Source organism: Spermophilus citellus (assembly GCF_964194105.1).
Source record: "Spermophilus citellus genome assembly, chromosome: X".
Classification (NCBI taxonomy): Eukaryota; Metazoa; Chordata; class Mammalia; order Rodentia; family Sciuridae; genus Spermophilus; species Spermophilus citellus.
Window position 1 is genome coordinate 13,232,122 of NC_138190.1, and position 23,241 is coordinate 13,255,362.

At 37.1% G+C, this 23,241-nt stretch overlaps 1 protein-coding gene across 1 annotated transcript in view; it reads right to left on the minus strand.

Moving 5' to 3' along the window:
* The window catches only part of SCML2 (Scm polycomb group protein like 2), a 64,391-nt gene extending 43,313 nt beyond the window's left edge, over positions 1-21,078 (minus strand). The window contains exons 1-5 of the mRNA XM_081278141.1: positions 21,014-21,078; positions 8,859-8,904; positions 4,210-4,278; positions 3,217-3,287; positions 2,111-2,345 (exon numbers count right to left, since the gene is read on the minus strand). Of these exons, the coding sequence (XP_081134267.1) occupies positions 2,111-2,345; positions 3,217-3,287; positions 4,210-4,278; positions 8,859-8,904; positions 21,014-21,025 (433 nt within the window). The 5' untranslated portion in view covers positions 21,026-21,078. The remainder of the gene's footprint in view (positions 1-2,110; positions 2,346-3,216; positions 3,288-4,209; positions 4,279-8,858; positions 8,905-21,013) is intronic.
* Between the last annotated feature and the right edge of the window lie 2,163 nt (positions 21,079-23,241).

Below are 23,241 nucleotides of genomic sequence, written 5' to 3' on the forward strand. Positions count from 1 at the left end.
AACCTTTAAGTAAACAAAAATTTAAAAAGGAAAACTAAATAAGTTGTTATATTAAAATGAAAATTAAACTATTCAAAAGTGCATATAGACCAAACTGACACAAATTGTGAATTTCTATATACACTGCCAAAATAGATAGTAATCTATAAGTATTATTTGTATTTTAAAAAAATAAGTAATTTGAAAAAAGAGAATGACCATAAATCTGGTTATGCATTTGAAATGCTGACCATTGTAATAGCTTTATTTTCTTTAAATAAAATGCAAAAATAGCTGGGCATGGTGGCACACACCTGTAATCCCAACAGCTTCAGAGGCTGAGGCAGGAGGATCTAGAGTTCAAAGCCAGTCTCAGGAAAAGTCAGGCACTAAGTAACTCAGTGAGACCCTGTCTCTAAATAAAATACAAAAAAGGGCTGAGGTCATGACTCAGTGGTAGAGTGTCCTTGAGTTCGATCCCTAGTACCCAAAAAATGTGATATGAAGAAAAGGCAAAAAATGGGCTGGGGTTATGGCTCAGTGGTAGCGTGCTTGACTTGCACACATGAAGCCCTGGGTTCAATCCTCAGCGCCACATATAAATAAATAAATAAAAATAAAGATATTGTGTCCATCTACCACTAAAAAAAATTTAAAAAAAAAAAAGGAAAAGAAAAAAAAACCCACATATACCCTAAATCATCTTATAACATATCTCTGACTAGTTTTTTTTAAATATTTTAGTGCTGAGGATATAGTTCAGTAGGAAAGTGTGTGCTTAGTAAGTCTGAGGCCCTGGGTTTGATTCCCAGCACCACCCAAACATAAAAAAATATATTTTTAAAAATTTTTTAGATGTTGATGGACCTTTTTTTATTCATTTATTTATTTATATGCGGTGCTGAGAATCGAACCCAGTGCCTCACACATGCTAGGCAAGTGCTCTACCACTGAGCCACAACCCCAGCTCAATAAGTATAAATCTTAAACCAATTTTTTTTGGTGGGAAGGGGCAGGATGCTAGGGATTGAACCAAGAACTTTGTACATGCTAAGCACAGATTCAACCACTGAGCAATATCTGGAAGCCTAAATCATATTAGTTATATTAACAATTACAATAAGGCATTATGAAAATATACTGCTAAAAGAGTAACCACTATTGGGCACATTGGTGCATGCCTATAATTCCAGAAACTTGGGAAGGTGAAGCAGGAGGATCACAAGTTCAAGGATAGCCTTGGAAACTTAGGCTTGGGAACTTAATGAAACCCTCTCAAAATTTAAAAAAAAAAAAAAAATGAATAAATAAATAAATAAAAGAACTGGGGATATACTCCAGTGGTACACTGCCCTTGGGTTCAATTTCCTGTATTGCAAAAAAATAAAAATAAAAACCAATAATTACCAATCACTCAGAATGTAGAATAATGAAACTAAATCATTTATTTTCCACATAGTATCATGGTGTGCTTAAATTTAAAAATTTTTGCCCTAAGTAAGAGTCACTATCTTTTTATCTTTTAAAGGCTTAGCCAAAATTGAGTGTTACACATTTGATATCTTAATCCCTTTACTTAAAGTTCCATCCTCTCCTCCTTTGTAAAGACCTAAATGTAAGTCCCCTAGTGAACTAGTGGTTAGGATTTGGAGCTCGCTCTCAAAGTTACTGACTCCTATTTCTCTCACTCTGATTTCTTCCCACTGTAGGTATAATGAAATTCTCATGTTTGGACCTGGAGTTCACCTATTGTTCATTTCATATCAAAAATGCTGAATGGCTCAATGATCAAAATTGAGAAGGCTATAACTCGTACCAAATGCTACAAACTTCTTCCTCAGATGGGGTTCTTGATCTGAATGTGTAATCTAAAGCTGCACTTAGCATTTCAAGTTTGAAGATTTAGCATGAGCACTGTCCTGAAATGGAACTCTTTGGCAAACATATGCCAGGAGTACTCAAGTCAAACTGCACAACATATGGCATGGAGTTTCTCTCTCATCATACATTCTACACAGTAACCACCTGACTTGTGAGCGTGCCAGAGAGATTTTTTAAAGGTCACTTAAAATTATTTCCACTAAATATCACACTAGTAAGAATGTTATTTTTAAAAATGGTTTATTCTTACCCAGTGGAGGCTGAAGTAAGTCTCCTTCTTTTTCACATGTCCCAACAGGCTGTATGTCCCGGGAATCAACAAGTCTCCAAAAATCATTTCTGTTGTCGCTACCATCCAATCGTAAACGTAATCTGGCCCCAGTAATTCCAATAACTGTAGCAATACATACTGAAGTAACATTGCGAGGGTCACGAGCTTCCAATTTCATACCAACTTTGAAGTCATTTGCTGGTGGAATCTTAGACTATATATAGATAAAAATTTGTCAAAAATGCATCAACTTTAAGAAAAACAGTTATGTTACCAGAATACCTGGGAAACATTTTAAGTACGAGTCATAGCAGACAGTAACTGAGGTCAAACCTATCAGGGTCAAGAAAAAAATTTTCTCCAAACTCTCTCCTTGGTTTGACATGCAGTATAAAAACATTACCCATTGCTAGTCTTACTCATTTGCCCACATACCTAAATAGAACCTCTAAAATTCACCTAGAGGGGCTTTCTGAAGTAAGAATGCAATTAGGCTGTTCCTCTTGGAAAAAACCTACTAGCAGATCATCGTTGCCTATGATAAAGTCCAGCTGCTCAGCACAGTTTAAATGTTCCCACACCTTTAACCTCATTTCCACACTATCACTTCCATCCACTTTGTGCTTCAAGCTACCCCAGGCTATCCCTCAATATTCAGATTCTTTCAAACCCAGGTGCCTTGCCTCTGCCTCCCCCTCTTCCCAACAATCTCAAATAGAATGTCTTCTATTATCCTTCCCGGTATAAAGGTATCACACTTCTCATAATTATTTATTTACAAGTTTATCTTTCCCTCCAGATGGGCAATCATAAGGGCTTAGTATACCTGACATAAGAATAAATTATTTTTATTTTGGGGGGGATTGAACTCAGAGGCACTCAACATCTGAGCCACACCCCCAGCCCTACTTTGTATTTTAGTTAGAGAGGGTCTCATTGAGTTGCTAAGCACATCGCTGTTGCTGAGGCTGGCTTTGAACTTGTGATCCTCCTGACTCAGCCTCCCAAGGTGCTGAGATTACAGGCCTGTGCCACCGTGCCTGGTTTACATTAATATAAAAAACATCTACAAAATTTTGGCATACCTGTCTGAAGCATTCTGCAGGAGCACTTAAAGATCCAGTCTCTTTCAAATATTTGTCCCACTGAAAATCATCTGGAGAAAACACATGTGCAAAACAGGGATGAATGAATATACATATACATACATATATATACACATATGGTATGCATAGTAATTTTCAGAACCATCTGTTTTTCAGTTAGAAAACTCTTTAAAAACAAATACTTCCTAAAGAGCAGATTCAAACATCCTGATCTACATTTGATTAGCAGCATGGAAATAAAAAAAACAAGACAATTTCCTAATAATAATGACTCTGATACAACCCAGGTCCTTTCAATGTATTGAGAAGTAAAGCACAGTGATTTAAAAAATGTCATTAGAAACAAAGGAATTTTTGTAGAGTAATACAAAGTTTATTCATCTACTTTAGATATGAATTTATTCAAGAAACATGTTTATACCATTTCATCCCATGAATGGGAAGGCACTTTGTTCTTCATGGGGAGCTGAAGGTGTGTAAGTATGTGGTCCAACAGAATTTTGCTCTTATGTTTCATGGAAAGAAAAAATTCTGAGAACCAGAGTAGTTTCTCAAAGGACTATTAGATCCAAAGTGCCAAGAAGATGTTAGTAGAGCAAAGCAGTTAGCTAATCATTAGTGTAGTCAGGTATACAGAATATTTTAATGATCTACATTTTCTACAAACTCTTAATGTCTGCCCCTCCCCATTAATAACATACCATAATGCCAGAGAAGATCAAAAAACAGTGTACTTAGCTGGCTTGAAACAATGTATGTTGCCTGACTAGTTAGACTATTAAAGGATAAATTTTATCTCTAAGTAAAACCAAAGTAAAAATTTCAGAATAAAATACAAGCTTTGACCTTTTCTATTGATTAGCTTTTATATTTACAAGTTTATTGTACATATTGTACCAAAAGCAATAAGAGTTTATTTTAATACTAAGTAAGAAACAAAACCATGTTGTATTAAACTACTTTAAAACCTACCATTTTGCACAGATGATGTGCTTGAGTGAGGAGTTTTCTCTTGACTCTCCTTCTTGACTTCCATTGAATCTAACAAAAAAGAGAAAATAGTCAGCAATACCAAAAAAACCACAGCATGAAGTTATTTTTTTTAATATTTATTTTTTAGTTTTACGTTGACACAATATCTTTATTTTACATTTATGTGGTGCTGCGGATCAAATCCAGTGCCTCGTGCATGCTAGGCGAGGGCTCTACCACTGAGCCACAACCCCAGCCCATGAAGTTATTCTTACTATTAAGTTGTATTTTTTATAACTTCCTCATCTTCTGCATAGGTCTTACTATTTTCTAATAGTAAGTGTTAACTTTTATGACTAATACCCTCATCTTCTACATAGTTCTTACTATTCACTTTATAATTTGCCCACTTTATTTTGTTTACTATATGTCTCACTCTACTCAAATGAAAGCACCATAAGGGATTTATTTTGCCTGTCTTGTTCACTAGAACAGGAACTGGCATGCAGAATAAGCAAACATTTGTTATGAATGTTATAAACCAAAATGAGCTGATCCTTATAATGTATAAACTAAATATATCCTAATTCATTAGGCCCTGGGTTCAATTCCCTGAACCACAAAAATAAAATTGCAAAACAAACAAACAAACAAACCTTTCCAAATCAAATTTACAAGTCCTAGAAATAAAGTGTATGCTTCTGAGTATTCAAAATATCACAGGGAGGGCTGGGGATGTGGCTCAAGCGGTAGCGCGCTCGCCTGGCATGCGTGCGGCCCGGGTTCGATCCTCAGCACCACATACAAAGATGTTGTGCCTGCCGAAAACTAAAAAATAAATATTAAAAAAATTCTCTCTCTCTCTCTCTCTCTCTCACTCTGTCTCTCACTCTCTCTTAAAAAAAAAATATCACAGGGAATCTAGAATGCAAGGTAATTTGATGAACTAGGCAGTTTTTCCTCTGTCTTAAGCTAAAGGTCTCAAATAGCCCTGGATCCTTGAGACCTCACCAAATCTAAGATACATCATTTCATCCACAGATATTAAATTATCTCTGAAAGGACTTAAAAAAAACTGAAGCATAATACTGCCATTATACCTTAAATATTAGTTAAAATGCCTTACTATCATCAAATAACCAGTAGGTGTTCATATTTCTCCAACTGCTTCAATTATTATAAGGGTATGTATGTTAGAATCACTCAATGTTCCCATATAGCAATGGTTGATATCTCCCTATATCCTTTTGATCTGTAGGCTCCTTCTCCTCCTCTTTTTTACCTTTCCCTTGTAATGTTTTTATTGTTCTTGATGGCAATAAACTAGCTAGTCCTTTAGAGTTTTCTAATTAGAATTTTGCTGACTCCTTTCCCCTAGTATTGTGTTCTTCTGGTCCTAGTAAACAGCCATGGATGGGTATTCCTAGACATTAGTTTATTAGTAGCTACAAAATGGAGGGATTCTAATTCTAGCATTCATTCTTGATTATCCAGAAAACATGTTTTTGTGTGTGGTAATAGGGACTGAACCCAAGGATGCTTTACCACTGAGCTATATCCCCAGCCCTTTTATTTTTTGAGACAGGATCTCCCTAAGCTGCTGAAACTAGCCGTGAACTTGTGATCCTCCTGCCTGTCTCCCAAATTACTGGGATTATAGTCATGTGTCACTGAGCCCAGCATATCCAGAAAACTTCTGTAGAGAGAAACTTCCTCTCTTCAACCACTCAGTTACACTGAGGTACAGATCACAAAGGGAAAACACAATTAACATATTATTTTTTTCTTTATTCTTGAGTTTTCAAAATGATAAATTGGATCTCTAGCAATCTCCACGGATGACCAACAGACACCTTCATTTCATTTGTTTTTATATGGTGTTGAGAATCGAACCCAGGGCCTCACACATGCTAGGCGAGTGCTCTACTGCTGAACCACAACCCCAGCCCCCAATAGGTTTTACTTGTGATTTTTTTTTAGTTTTGTTTCATTATGAATTCATCAATTTAAACATACTTTATATACCTTTAACAATTGCTGTTTTGGCCTTATTGATGCTTTGTCAAGTAAGTAATAAACTTCTTTTTAAAAAGCCTTTCAATTTTATTTCAATTCAGTATGGAATATATCTAGTCAATTAAAAATAAAAACTTAACAAGCAGGTTTTTTTTCCTTCATAAATTGAGATATTCCCAAACACAACTGTGTATATATCCAAAGGATATGAATCAGCATGTCAAAGACATCTGTACTCCCTCGTTCATTGCAGCATTTCTTATAATAGTTAACACATTCAATCAACCTGTGTGTCCACCAGCAGGTAAATGGATAAAGGAAATGGGATACACACTCACAATGGAATGCTGTTCAGTCTCAGAAAGGGAAATTCTGTCATTTGTGACAACATGGATAAATCTGAGGGTATTATATTAAGTAAAATAAGCCAGGCACAAAACAAAACAAAACAAAACAAAACAAATACAACATGATCTCACTTATATGTGGAATCTAAAATGTTGAATTTAGAGAAGCAGAGAGAAAAATGATGGTTCTAAGAGGCTGGGCTTGGGGAGATGTTTGTCAAAGGACACAAAATTTACATTGCACAGGAGGAATAATAAGTTCATGAGATCTATTGTACATCATGGTTACAGTGATTAATGACAACACTTTAAATACCTGAAACTTGCCAAGAAAATAGATTTTAAGTATTCTTACCACTAATGAGAAACGAGAGCTAATGCATGTTAATTAGCTTTTTATAGTCACTGAACAGTTATATACTATATCTCAAAACATCATATTTTACACCATAAATACATGCAATTTTTACCTATCAAAAATTTAAAAATATCAAATATGCAAATTAGACCTATCCCATAACAATATTTTGCTAACCAAAAAAGATCTAGGAAAAATGCTAAATCAGGACATGGATAAAAAGGTCACCTGGGATGCTGGTGGCAAGGGCTCACCCCTTGCAGAGAGCCTCTTGTGCTCTGGGTCAGCCTGATCTCTGCTGCCATCTCCTGGCCAGTCGCTTAGCCCAACCACATCTTTGCTTCAGTAGACTCAAGATGACCTCTGCCTAGAACAAGCTACCTCTCCTTCCTCACCTGGCTAATTTCTCCTATCTTACCATGGTAGATGCTGGCATCATTTTCTTTAGGCTTTGTCCCTCCATTCCTCCTCTATATTCCCTATCCTCCCTTTCTCTATAACTGCTCAACTATTTTTCTTCTTCATTCACTTTTCCTTATATATTTTTTAAATATTTATTTATTTTTTTAGTTGTAGTTGGACGCAATACCTTTATTTCACTTTTTTTATGTGGTGCTGAGGATCGAACCCAGGGTCTCGCATGTGCAAGGCGAGCACTCTACCGCTGAGCCACAATCCCATTCCTCCTTATATTTTTATTTGTTGTTTCTAGATATACATGACAGTAGGGTGTGTTTTGACATGGAGTGCAACCCATTCCAATTAGGATCCCATTCTTGTACATGATGTAGAGTTACACTGGTTGTGTATTCATATATAAGTATAGGAAAGTTATGTCCAACTTATTCTACTGTCTTTCCTATTCCCATCCCACCTCCTTTCCCTTCATTTCCCTTTATCTAATCCAATGAACTTTTATACTTCCCCCCTCCCTACCCTGCCTTGTTATTGGTTAGCATCCACATATCAGAGAGAACATTCAGCCTTTTCCTGGGATTGGTTTTTTCACTTAGCATGATAGTCTACATTTCCATCCATTTACCAACAAATGGCATAATTTCATTCTTCTTTATGGCTGAGTACTATTCAATTGTATATACACCACATTTTCTTTATCCATTCATCTATTGAAGAGCATGTAGGGTGGTTCCATAGCTTGGCTACTGTGAATTGAGCTGTTATAAACATTGATGTGGCTTCTTAAAGAAGGACCTAAGAATGATAACTTTCAAAGTAACAGATCTACTTACTGGTTATAAATGGGGAACTCTTTTAATTATGTGAGTACTTAAAAAGGGTTATATGGGCTGCTTTCTGTTTAAAATTATTTGATTTTTTAAAAGTACATGCTTGTATTTACCTAAAAGTTCCACAGTAAGATTTTCTGAGAAAATGTACAGACATGACTCCTGCTCTAGAGAAATTCAATCTAGTTATAGACACTACCCTAAACTAATATACTTAACAAAATTTAAAGGACCGCGTTCATTTAGCCAGAGAAAAAGTCATGAAAGATACAAGACTTGAAGGAGGAACAAGATTTAGCAAGGCAAATATGTGGAAAATATATAATGGAAAGGGAAACACAACACAAAGCGAAGTGCAAATGAGTGTGGCATATATACCGAACATTAAGCAGACAAAACGGAATGAAGTGATTTTTTAATCACTCATACCAGAGTTACAAGATCTGGATTCTAATCTTGGATGTATCACAAAATATTGTATAACTTGTTCACTTAACCTCCCTCAGTTTCAGCTTTCTCATTTACAAAACTAGGATAAGACATGATTGCCTCTAATAGTTATTCAGTTCTAAAATTCCACTTGTAAGCACTTAATATTTATTGATTAAAAGGCTTTATTCCAAAAGTTTAGTATACCACACAAGTAACTAAAAACATCATCTTTATATAAGTAAAGTCTACCTTCATTTGCTGTTTGTCCCATAGTATCACTTCCTGGTGTTCTCTCCTACAAGGGGGAAAAAAACCCACAATTAATGTCTCCTTTTTTTTTTTATTGGTTGTTCACAACATTACAAAGCTCTTGACATATCATATTTCATACATTAGATTGAAGTGGGTTATGAACCCCCAATTTTACCCCAAATGCAGATTGCAGAATCACGTCGGTTACACATCCACAATTTTACATAATGCCCTATTAGTAATTGTTGTATTCTGCTACCTTTCCTATCCCCTACTATCCCCCCTCCCCTCCCCTCCCATCTTCTCTCTCTACCCCATCTACTGTAATTCATTTCTCTCCTTGTTTATTTTCCCATTCCCCTCACAACCTCTTATATGTAATTTTGTATAGCAATGAGGGTCTCCCTTCATTTCTATGCAATTTCCCTTTTCTCTCCCTTTCCCTCCCGTCTCATGTCTCTGTTTAATGTTAATCTTTTCTTCCTACTCTTCCTCCCTGCTCTGTTCATAGTTGCTCTCATTATATCAAAGAAGACATTTGGTATTTGTTTTTTAGGGATTGGCTAGCTTCACTAAGCATAATCTGTTCTAGTGCCATCCATTTCCCTGCAAATTCTATGATTTTGTCATTTTTTATTGCTGCATAGTACTCCATTGTGTATAGATGCCACATTTTTTTTATCTAATGTCTCCTTTTAGTGTAATACAGTGCCGAAGGGTAGTAGTTAGAAATCAGTGATAGAATCATTATTTCCATCTCTTCCCCTTGAATAAAAATGATCAGATTAGAAGATCAATAGTTGGCTGGGGGAAGAGGGGGATTGAGGAGTGATTGCTAATGGACATGAGTAGGGGTATAGCATTTCCTTTTTAGGGTGTTGAAATGTTCTAACATTAGATAGTAGTGATAGTTGTGCAAACTTGTGAATACACAAAAAAAACTGAATTGTAAAAAAAGGTGAATTTTATAGTGTGTGAATTATATCAACTTAAATATTACATGAGTAAAACAGTAAGTTGACAAAGTTGGTATTCAAACTGAAGCCTATCCCAAAAGCCCACTTCTATCATACTATGTTGCCAAGAGGTAGAAGAATCATGACTGTGTTGGTTAAACTTTTAACTCCAAAAGTCAAGTCCTCAAAGGTAAGTATTAGACTGTCCTTCCACTTCGAGAGCTAACCTAGTCAGAAATAGGCATATGAAGAAAATACAGTATAAATACTATAAAAAGATGTTATGTACATAGAAAAACCTAATGTGATAAATTATACCTACCCTCCATAACTCTGTGTGACTGTAGTAAGAATATGATTATGTGTACAAACTATAGCTGATTCAAGAGACATTACCTTGGGCTGGATAACTTTGAGATAATTATTCATGAATATATTACTTCCTTTAAGATAGGAGAGCACTGAAAATAGTTTTTGACCCTTAGTGAACCAAAATAGCCTTGTAAATCCCTAAAAAAAATGGATTTTTCTTTTTTATACATTCACTGTCATCCACACTCCGCCCCTCCAAATCAGAATACATATAAGTAAAAAAAGAAAAAAAGTCACCTATAACCCCACTATCAAATAATACCTATCGTTAACCACGTGTTGTATATCCTTTCAATTTTTAAAAACCACATATGCAAGCCCATATACAAAATATATTTGAACCCTTTTTAAATGTGCTTTCCAAATGAAATTGTCCATTATAAATTCATAAGGCCAACATTTTTAGCTAAAATAAAAACTGAACAATGAATAAATAAATGCTGCCTAAAAATCCATGCCTCAAGGAAAAATTCCACTATTCTCAAGTTTGATACAAAGCAGGACAAGTTATTGCTTATTTTGCAATCTAAAAAATTATAAAGACCGAAGTACGTAAAATTTACTAGGATTTGGAGGTAATTATTTAATCAAATATTACTTTTTTAACTTTATTTATTTTTATGTGGTGCTGAGGATTGAACCCAGTACCTCATACGTGCAAGGCAAGCACTATACTGCTGAGCCACAACCCCAGCCCCTCAAATATTACTTTTTGATAATGCTGATCACCAAAACTTTTCACCATTTTCTATATATTTTTGTAGTTGTAGGTGGACACAATCTTTGTTTGTTAATTTATTTTCATGTGTTGCTGAGGATTGAACCCACTGCCTCACGTGTGCAAAGCTACAGCCCCCGCCCCTTCTATATATTTTTCATGTCTTATACTTTACTGTTTTAAAAAAGTATTAGCAGTTCCAATATAAAAAATACACTTAGGATAGAGCTTCTTAAATTAAAAAAGATAAAAATATACTAGTTAGTTGGAAAATTTTATTACTCAATCTGAATGATTTCTCTCTGGACTTCCTAATAGTAAAAATGAAAAGAAAAACTTGGGTTATATTAATCTTCCTACAAGATAAAGGTACATACAAATTCAACAGGAAAGGCAAACATTTTCCTAAGAATGAATACTAGGAGGAATCTGTAAAGATCCTGATATTTAAAAAAAAAAAAAAAAAAAAAAAAAAAAAAAAAAAAAGTGACTAGGTGCTATTGGCGCATGCCTGTAATCCCAGTGGCTCAGGAGGCTTAGGCAGGAGGATCACAAATTCAAAGCCAGACTCAGCAAAGCAAGGCACTAAGCAACTCAGTACTCAGTGAGACCCTGTCTTTAATTAAAATACAAAATAGGGCTGGGGATATGCCCCTGAGCTCAATCCTCAGTACCTGCCCCCTCCACAAAAAGAAATAGTGACTAAACAGAAACTATCATTTTTTAAATATTTTTAAATATTTTAATATTTTCAGTTGTAGATGGACACAATACCTTTATTGGTGCTGAGGACTGAACCCAGTACCCTCATGTGTACAAGGCAGAACCCAGTACCCTCATGTGTACAAGGCAAGCACTCTACCTCTAAGCCACAACCCCAGCCCCCAGAAACTATCTTTATCTATAATTTGAGAAAGAAATAAAAATGAGGGTTAGGAATATAGCTCAGTTGGTAGAGTACTTGTCTTGCATGTACAACAAGGCCCTGTGTTCAATCCCCAGCAACCTCCTTCCCTAAAAATGTTCTACTGTTTCTTTTACCATGTCTTTCAGTCACAATAAAAGGGTAGAGGGGCTGGGGTTGTGGCTCAGTGGTAGAGCATGCACCTTGTGCATGTGAAGCACTGGGTTCGATCCTCAGCACCACATAAAAATAAATAAAGGTATTGTGTCCATCTACAACTAAAAAATTTTTTTTAAAAATTTAAAAAGGGTAGAGGTGACAGAATAAGATGACCATAGTCTAACCCACAGAAGAATCCTAAGAGTGCCTCAAATAAATACACACTGGAGTTAAGAATATCTATACCAGATAGGCAGACAGCATAACTCTTTCTGCAAAAAAAAAAAAAAAAAGGAACCTGACATTCTAAAGATATACCTCACTTCCACAGTGCTAATCTACAAGGCAAATTACAAAAAAAAAAAACCAAAAAACCTTATCTTTGCTCTTGATATGCTTTGAATTGAATTTCTTTGGCACTACAAAAGAGATCCAAAGTAGTTCTCCATATTACACAGAAGAGAAAATTTTAGTGTGAAAAAAAATTTAAAGCTTTGTTTGTTTTTGCCAGCATGAAGAGTAGTGCTTCGCGGCTGGGGATGTGGCTCAAGCAGTAGCGCGCTCGCCTGGCATGTGTGAGGCCCGGGTTCCATCCTCAGCACCACATACAAAGATGTTGTGTCCGCCGAAAACTAAAAAAATAAATAAATATTTAAAAATTCTAAAAAAAAAAAAAAGAGTAGTGCTTCACTAAATGCTTATTAGGAAAAACTCCATGAATTAAAAAACATTTAAATATAAATAAATATAACTACTTGGTTTGCAAACTATATTATTATAAAATTGACATGATAAATCAATAAATGGTACTTGTTTTAAACCATTTTTTCAATAAGATTAAATAATGTAAACAGTAACTAACAGCATAATCATTAAGCCTAAAACTACCATTTCTCTTACCTGATTCTGGAGAGAATTGTTACAACCTGTTTTACAGTGGTAGCACGCTTACGCAGCATGTGTGAGGCACTGAGTTTGATTCTCAACACCACATATTAACAAATAAATGAATAAAGGTCCATCAATAACTAATAAGAATTTAAAAAGAAAAAACTATTTAGCAAATTAATAGGTCTATAATTCTAAGATTTGGGGGCCTTTCAATTATTTTTCTGTTCATGAGTTTTCCCCTTTCCTTTTCTTTCTTTTCTCCTTTTTCCCCTTCCAGTTCTTGGTTTTGTTTTTTGAGAGAAGGCAGACTACACCTTGAGTCTCTAATTCTCTAATTAGAGATTTCTATCTGAAGAGTTAATAAGAACAAACATTTTGACAAGGACAGGAACTAATAAGCAAGTTTGACAGAAATCTCCCAGGGCTCTTTTCAACTTTAGGCCATTGATTCAATGTTATAAAATGGATATAAAATTTCAACTTGAGAGAGCATAAGAATCAGTAAAGCTGAAAAAAAATAAAATTTGTGCCTAGAACAACAACAAGGTTTACTTCCATATTTCCCAAATTCCAAAAGGAGAGAATAATGTCCAAATTTAAGCATTAAATATTAGACTTGTTCACTGAACTTCCCATTTTGAGCTATTCAATTCTACCTTTTACAAAAGGTAAAGTGCCAGGTGTGGTGGTGCCCGGCTGAAATCCCAGTGGCTTGGGAGGCTGAGGCAGGAGGATTGCGAGTTCAAATCCAGCCTCAGCAAAAAGCAAGATGCTAAGCAACTTAGTAAGACCCTGTCTCTAAATAAATGCAAAATGGGGCTGGGGATGTGGCTGAGTGGTCAAGTGCCCCTGAGTTCAATCCCCAGTACCAAAAATAAATAAATAAATAAATAAATAAATAAATAAATAAATAAATAAATAAATAAATAAATACAAAATAAAAGTAAAGTGCTTGTAAAAGCATTCAACCTTAAATGGAGACCATATCTGAATTTTTATTAGTATAGAAAAGATTCTCAATTATATTACATACAGATGCTCCTTGATTTACAAGGGAATTGCATTCTGATAAACCCATCACAAGTCAAAAAAAATCCTGAATTGAGAGCTGGGGAAGTAGAGTGCTTGCCTAGCACCACAAAATAAATAAATAAATAGATAGATAGATAGATAGATAGACAGACAGACAGACAGACAGATCGGTTGGTCAGTCTGTCAGTCCTAAGTGGGAAATGCATTAAATGCTGGCAATACAGCAGTTTTTACCAAACTGACTAACCACAAAATAAATAAATAGATAGATAGATAGACAGACAGACAGATCAGTCAGTCGGTCTGTCAGTCAGTCAGTCCTAAGTGGGAAATGCATTAAATGCTGGCAATACAGCAGTTTTTACCAAACTGACTAACCTTTTCCTGATGACCAAAGTTACAGTAATAAATATCAGTACTAACACCCATAATATGGAATGAAGAGTTACTAGAATACCTCCCCCTTTCTGCAATCTGGCCTCTACCTTCCCTAGTGTCCTTCAATTGCTTTCCAAGACCCTAATTACCTTCAAGACATCAAACCTCATTTCAGTGCTTCAGTCCTCACTCTCCTTGACACTTCAGGAGCCCTTTGTGAAAGGCCAGTCCCCATTCCAGACAGTTCTCTTCTCCGGGCCTCAAAGTATGTGTAATTCCCTGGTTGTCCTACCTCTGGTATCCTTTTGTATCTACTATCTCCTTCCGTCCTAGTCATTGGTCTTCTCTAGTCACTTAGTCTTCCTCATGATTCTATTCTGTGGCTGACACAACACAACACACCTATGATGTCCCCTACATCAACCTCTCTCCAAAATTTCCTGTCTAGACAACTGATCAACAGTCCAAATGCTTCACAACCACCTCAAATACCACATATTTAAGAAATCAAACTCTTTTGCTATGCAAAACAAGCTCCTCTTCTTCTGCTTAAAAAAAAGTGTGTATAAATACACACACACATCCATTCTATATGGTGAGCTTGATTTGGACATCATCATTTTAAGATGGCACAATTATCTAAATTCACATAAGTCAAAAAATAATTGTATGTTCCATTTTATGACATATCTGTAAAAGTAATCAGGGAGAAACTAAACAATGTTGCAACTTCATTTAAAAAAATTCTATTGGGGCTGGGGATGTGGCTCAAGCAGTAGTGCGCTCACCTGGCATGCGCAAAGCTCTGGGTTCGATCCTCAGCACCACATACAAATAAAGATGTGTCTGCCGAAAACTAAAGAATATTTTTTAAAAAATTCTCTCTCTCTCTCTCTCTCTCTAAAAAAAAAATCTATCTCTTAATTGGGAGTAATCAATATTAGGAAAGAACATTCTTTGTTTGTAAGGATTTATCAAATCAAAACTTCTGGGGGAAATTATGGTTTCTACAAGAGTAATTTTAATTATGTTTTAGTAAAATCTGCCCCCAATGAATTAGAAACTAATGTTTTTCTGTGTCAAAACAGATCTAAGAAGACAACTATTTTCAAGAATTTTTAAGTTATCTAAAAAATTATAAACTACAGGTTACAATAATTAATCACTTGCAATTCTAAAATGATTTATGTGGGAGCTATATATGTGGTTAGGAAGTATGTTATGTCAGAAAATAAGAGAAATGAAGGACAAATCAAGGGTTGCCAAAATCCCTGTTTATAGTTGTAAATTCCTCAGGTTTTAAAGAACAGCCACAGGCTAATTGCCCAAAGACCTGCTGCCCACAGACATCTGTGGAGGACTGGAGTTAATGGCAGGGCATGTCAATTTACTGCAGGCAGCTCATGGTGGGACATTTTGACAAAAGAACTGGATCAGGTTACAGCCTGTTCCTATTATCACCACAGTCTAGATTTATGGTTTTTAACACCAGTCCTAGAAGAAATAATGGAAATGATGACAACAACAATCCCCACTAGACAACAGACTGCAGAAAAGCATGCAATAAACCACAATCTAAAGTGACCAGAAAACTAAACATCCCTGACAATACTTCAAACATGTGGCAGGTGTCAGCAAATTACTCATTTAAATATTTGAATAACTTCTCAAAATCTCACCAGGAAAAAAATCCCAAATTAGAGTTTCTAAATTAATCTAAAAACCAAGCAATATATGAATGCATTTATCATTATTGATTACTATCTGTGAATAATGATGTGAATAATGATGCTATCTCAGTATCAAAGATACTTTTGTTTGAACAATTATCAAACTCTACGAAGTTAGTTTAAAACTAATTAAACCTGATTACTTTTCATACAAATTTAATGTGTATTGAAATACTTTTTAATAATAATGCTTTTCAAAATTTTTCAGAGAAAAAACAGCAAAGAACAAAAGCAAAGGGCACCTATTTCCAACTGTATTCGGAGGCACTGAATACAGAGAACTGAAGAAATACATTTGATTCAGTTTTAATTTAAGAAATCAAAATCTTTTTTATGCCTTTATTTTATTTATTTTTATGTGGTCCTGAGGATCTAACCCAGTGCTTCACATGTGTGAGGCAAGCGCTCTCCCACTGAGCCACACAACCCCAGCCCAAGAAATCAAAATCAGCTAAAACTGATGGAAGATAGGAAAAACGACCAAATATTAACAAAAAGCAAGGATTATGCCAATACACATGCTTAAATAACTATGTCAAGGCAATAAGTACATAACAAACATAGCTGTTTATTTGGAATTCTGCACTGGAATGACATCTTTTTGAGAATTTTTTGACATAAGAAGTTGAGAAAAATCAAATGTATATTCTAAAGACAAGAAACAAAGTGAGCCTCACCAACTTTTCCCGGAGAAAAGAAAATATCCTCAAGGAATGCCCTAGAATTGTAAAAATATATCTGTCCCTTCTCAAGTTTACAATGACACGTTACCACAAAAGGTGGGTACTCTATTTCCGCTCTTAGAACAGTTTGCTCCTATAAACCTAGGAAGGGGCAGAACCATGGCCATAAACACAAGTCATGAATAGTAAGTAGTCAAACGCCATCTTCAAATGTTTCCCAGCTCTTTACACATAAAGATTCAATGAGCTTATATTCTATTTAACTCTTTAAAAACACCCTCATATAAACTATTATGGGAACAAAAAAACTTTCACTTTTCACATTAAGATTATCCCCACTTCTTATTTAAAATCTTTCCATTACATGCCCAAAAAATGAAAGTAAAAGAAAGGTTTAGGGACATGTTTAATTACAGCATAAAAACTACCACTATTATTATTTCTATGGTTACCAAGGTTTACAAGATGCTAGACAACATAAAAGTAAAATAAAACTAAAAATGTCTTACTCATGAAAGTCAAAGAGCATATGCTCATTCCAAATCTTACAGTTTCTAACATTTTCTCTAGTTTTCCCCATTTTAGGAACTACCACCTCTGCTACCTTTTTATAAAAGAGATGCTACTGAAGTAAAGGCATTTCTATTCTTAGAGTAACCAAAACTCAAGTTAGTTAGAGCCTGGAAAACACTTAACACTAAATTTTGCAAGTATTTATATCATGGTATAAATTAATTATTCTATTTTTATCTAAGATAAATGGAAATGCTTTCTTTCATCTCCTTTTCCCAAGATAAAAAGATCATGAATATTAAGATTCCAAGCAGGGAAGGTAAACTTTTCAAAATCACCAACATTGGCCATTTTCAACATTTCCAGGTTTTCAGTTTCTGCAACCAATTGCAACAAATTCTAAGCTATTATATACTAATTCTCAGACATCAATAAAATGGTTCTGAAATTCTTAGTGAGCTGTAGCTCACTCCAAACCACAAAATATCTCCTGTCAATGTCAGATAAGTCTCCATACGACTTAGAGCTCACAACTCTAACTCTGATAGCTGGCAGAGCTTACTTTGTTCTTGTATATCCACAAAACCAGTAATATAACTAGGAGGAGACAGTGCAGTTTCCAAGTAGGGGAGCTAATAGAGAAATGAGCTTGAAACTCCATGTACAAGTGGAACAAGAACAAAAGCTAGTATAAACAGGAGGAGGAGGGCAGGCAGGGAACCTGGCAAAAAAGGGCTGGAGGTGACCAATAACTCAAATAACAGAGGATCCCTTGCACCCATCACCAGTGTTCCAGTTACTAAAGTTACAAATCAATATTAGTCCAAAGAGAGAGGCAATAAAATATCAAGTGAAATTTTCCTCTCCCACTCTTCAAGAGCTCAAGCTAAAACTGAGATTTGGATTTTCCTCATTTTCATTCAAAAGACTTGGTATTTACTCAGCCTTTTCAAGGCACTTTACCATTGTCAATTATTTCTCAGTGAGAACACAGGATTACCCTGACCATTTTGCTGATTCGGAAACAGACACCAACAGCAAAGAGAACAGAGCAGGAAGAGGGGCTATAGGAAGCATCTGGGAGGAACAGGCAAGCAGCTAAAAAGGAACAAACCCAAAAGAAAATGAGAGTCACATCTGGCTTATAGCTGACCATCATAGCCCTTGTTATTTTTGAACTCAGATTTATGAAATATTTTCAAAGAAGAAAAGTACTTAAAATATCAGTAAATTAAAGGGCTGGGGCTGTAACTCAGTGGCAGAGCACTCGCCTAGCACGTGAGGCACTAAGTTCGATCCTTAGTACTACATACAAATAAGCAAATAAAATAAAGGCATGCCATCCACCTAGAACTACAAAAAATTTTTTAATAAATAAATATCAGTAAGTTAAAAAAATCTAGTTATAGCCTAAACTACTTGGACATAAAAGTGTAGTTGCTTAACATTACAAAATACCCCATCTCCAACCCATGTATTGATTTCAATTTATACCAGCAACTCATTTTTCCCACAAACCTAAGCAATGTTATTCGTCTGATCCAGAAAATAACCTGTCATAAAATGTATAGTTTTATATAATCATAATAGAAAAGGCACAAAGTTATGATCCCATAAGTCAGAAGTAACTCACAGAATTTTGTTTAGAAAATTATGACAAAAATATTGACTCTCTGAGCTTGCCCTTTAAATAAAAGGAATAGTTGTTCTACATTCATAGTGATTTTCTTAGTTATAACTTTGAAATATTCAAGAATAAACTACTGGTGGGAAGCCTTAAACACCAGAAACTAGCACACAAAACAGTAGGTAGGCTCTGAATAAATGTTCCTTGAACTGAACCTCATACTAAGGGCAGCACAGGTGCTTAATAAAGATGCACTGACTGAACCGTAAATCCAAAGGACTGACCAACTGCCTCATAAGAAATACTGATACCATCTCTTTAAGACCCATTCCCATGTACTTTGTACATTTATGACATCATCCATTTTAAAGCATCCTCTCACACAATGCAGTACCAGTTACATTAATCTTTTCTCCCAAACTATCAATTTCAAAATAAATCGGGTTCTCTGGAGTTAAGAGGGAAAGTGCACAATATATATATGAAACACATTCAAACACTTCAAAGCTATTTTTAAGCAGTATTTAAGTCTTTTTTTTTTTAAGTTCAGACTATTTAAAGTTATAGCAGAACAAATACAAGACAGCAGGTGAGCGCTCATAAACTCACTCTTTTCTCAAAAATCCCAATTGGACTCACTTCCAAAAGCTTATTTCCACACTCCTCCCATTAAAATACAAAATCACAACCTGAAAGAACATTCACCATTGGAAAAACGTTATTTAATAATTCAGGCAAAGAAATGGCAAGGAAGGAAAAATTGTCATTACTGAAAAACCTTCCCAAGCAGTTATTGAAAAGAAATATGCATGTATGAACTGTTATAATACAACTGCTCAACATAGGAAGTTGTACTCCACAGATGTACATCTTAAAATACTCTTTCCTCAAAACAGAAATATGAATAGCTCTGAAGACATTAAAATGCAGCAGATCTGAAATTGGGAGAGGAAAAACAGCATCTCCAATAATTCTGAAAATCATTTGATCATAAGCAAAACATTTTCCCGGCCTCAGTTTCCCTCTACTAACTGATCTATTCACTCCCTAAGTGTTCTTAAGTCACCCTATAGGCAAGCCTACGGGCTCGACTTCTAATTTTTCAAAACACAGGCAAATTTCAAATTGTAATGTTTTAGCTTTTAAAAAAATCAATATTCTTAAATAGGAACCTGTAAGCTAATATCTGAGCTACCCAAATATGAGGAGGAGACGAATATGGTTCAGCCATTGAAGGAAGTACAGAGCTGCCCAGACGCCTGGGAGGAGGCCAAGAGGGTTCAGAAGGTGAAGCTGTCCATGGCTCACGGCATAAAACCAACCAAATTCCCCTATACCCCTGGATCTCCTTCCGCCTCTTCCCATTCACAAGCACTACCCAGGTGAAAAAGAGGCAAGAAATATAAGGAACCATTTCAGGGCTGTTTTTAAAAGGCAGCAGCAGTGGTCCCTGGACTCAAGCCGTGACTCGGGGAGCGCTGCCGCCTTGCGGTCCCTAGAGAAGCTCGGAGCCCCCTCGCCCTCCCGCCCGCCATGCTGTCCCGCTTCACCTCGAAGGCGAACGATTGGCGCACCCAGTCCCCGCTGGGAGCCCCGCGGCGCGCACCTGGCACCGGGACCAGCGCCCGCTCCCCACCACAGGCGCATCCTTCCGGGCTGACGTTCCCTCACAAAATCCAAAAGTTATCTCACAAGTCCCGGAAGGCGCGTCTGAACCTAGACCTCGCGAACTCATCCTGGCCCCTGAGCTCCGCCAACTATCCGCAGAGTCCCCAGACCCCAGTCCGGCCCCACCTCCCCCGAGGAGGTAGCAGCTAAGAGCGCTGTCGACGAGCGGGCGTCTGAGGGACCGCCGTCCGCCGCCGGAACGCCAGAGGCAATAAGGGCCCGCCGCCAGCAAAGGGGCTCCGGGAAAGTGTGAGGGGCGGCGCGAGCGCTGCTCAGGGAGGTTCGCGAAGCGCGCTGAGAGGATCAGAGGAGCCCTGGCCTCGGGGAGGAGGCCGCCAGGGGAGGGCGACTGGGGTGCGGGGCCCAGCTGAGGCGGGACGCCGGAGGGGCGTAGAGGGGGCGTTCCTCGCGCGGGACGCGCTGCCTAAGGCTCCCCCCCCGCGCCTCAGGGACAACGGTCAGGATCCGGACGCCACAACTCTCTTTCTCCGCTCCTCACGGAGCCCAGAGTCACCACGCACCTCGGGTCTCATCCTCGACAGCAACGAAATTCTGTCACACTACTCCCGCGAGCCGGCACCGGTCTTCACACCGCCGCCGCCATTTTTGAGAAGCCGCGCGCGGAGCCGCGCATGCCCCGCAACCGCCACCGCCGCCCCGCCCCCGCCCCGCGACCGGCCCGCGTGCCCTGCGGTTGCCGCGAGCACGCCCTACGACCGCTGCCGCGTGCCAGGGGCTCCAGCAGTCAGCCTGCACGAGCGCGAGTGAGGGCAGTGGCCGTCAGTGAGGCACTGAGAGCCCAGGAAAGCCTTTGGCAGATTTCCCTTATCTTCCCCCACCAAAAAATATCAGTCACAGCGAATGCACTCAAGGCCCCCCCGGATCTGCGTCAAGTTCCAACCCGAGAACTCGCTCCCCTTCAACTCCCAGTCACCACCTACCCTGGCCACCGACCCAAAAAACAGGCGCTTCCTTAGAAACTCAAACAAGTTCGAGCAGCGGAGAAAAAGTCGCTTGTTACAGCAGCTTGAGCAAAGCCACTCCTTCGCGGGTTGCAATACTCCCAGAAACAGCTCCCCCCCCCCCCATAGGTTTTTGCCACGCAATCCCCTCCCAGCTCTACTTTCTGGAATAGTTGTTGCTTTCAACCCAGGCTTAAGCTAACGGATACTAAATTACTCAGAGGAGGAAGTCATTTGCTCACCGACTTGAAGGTGCTCAGAAGCGTACCCGAGAGTGCATTTTAGGGTCCTCTCTGCCAATCTCCCTCCCCCTGGGCCGAACCCATTGTGCAGGTGGTGATCGTACCAATAGAGGGAGGAGGAAAGAACAGCACAAAATCCAGCAAACAGAAATTTCTGAGAAAAATGTCCATCCCTCGTGGGTTTGGATATAAGCAAATTTCAAATTTCTGTTTTAAAAAATAATACAATGTGCTATATTAGCCAAAAGTAAACTATTGGCAGGCTTTCCCTCTTTACAACTCTTTCTAAAGCTGGGTGTAGGTTTTGCATCCGTAATCGCCTTAATGTATAGAGCATGATGTGATTTTAAAATCATAATTCTGAAACCAGAAACTAAAACCAAAACTGAACCCCCTAAAAAGACCTGAAGAATATATCCATTTTCTACAATGCAAAATAAAATTATTTTCATCCACAACTTTTGCAGCATTAAACAAAAGCCAAATTAAAGTGGTTTCTAATGTATCTAAACAGGGCTGAATAGAACAAAATCAAATTTCTCTGATCTTGAATCCTTTAAAAATGAAAAACAGTGTCAAACTGAAGTAAACTTTAAGGTGAAAATAGAATGACTAGGTCAATGAGATGCAAATATTAGAGACAGATTTGGTCATATCAATTGTATAACATATAGAAGAGAATGTTTAAATGGTCTAAGAGGAAAGTTCAAAAATGTTTTTTAAAGCCAGAAAGCAAACCCTTAGTAACTGGGAGGGACTTGAATTCTTAATTAGTGGCTACTGTTCTAATCCTGATATAATGGAAACAATTGAAATTCATCTCTTCATTCTATATGTGAAAGATTTGACTTATCATGTATACCTCTTTTATACAAGTAGATTTTATTAAATTGTAGGAATACTACTGACTGCTAAATTGCCTGTCTCACTGATGCCTCACTACTTTCTATATTTGTCTTTCTATGTGCTGAAAATCATGCTACTCTCTTTAGATAAAAATCGCCAATATTCTCAGTGTTTTTTAATAACTTTCCTATGATGCTACTCTTCTTCCACTTTACAGATGAGGAAAATGATTATTCCTCACACAGCAAATAAGTGGTAGTTAGCTTCTGAACATATATTCGAACATTCCGAACTACCCCTTCCATCCTTGTCATCAATCATATGCTTTTCTTATACACTATGTATATGCACATAAACTTTCAATAATTATTTCCTTACACATCCTGTTTTTTCTCTTTTGCCAATAAAATTTGAGACTACTTCTTGATAAGGTAACACAGGTCAGAACATCACTATTTATTTTACATTACATGGAAGTGTTCTGCTCATGGTATAAATTTGATAAATACTCTTGAATGAGAGACTGGATGAATATCTTCCATTATGATGTTCAATTAATTTTGCCTTGAAAATGAAAATAAGGACACTCTTGGGACTGAAAGAGTAAGAACTAAGGCTAATAAAATCCAGGTGTTCATGATTTATTTTCCATGCAAGACTATCTGCTCCTGTCAATTTGCTCTTGACTCAGCACAAGAC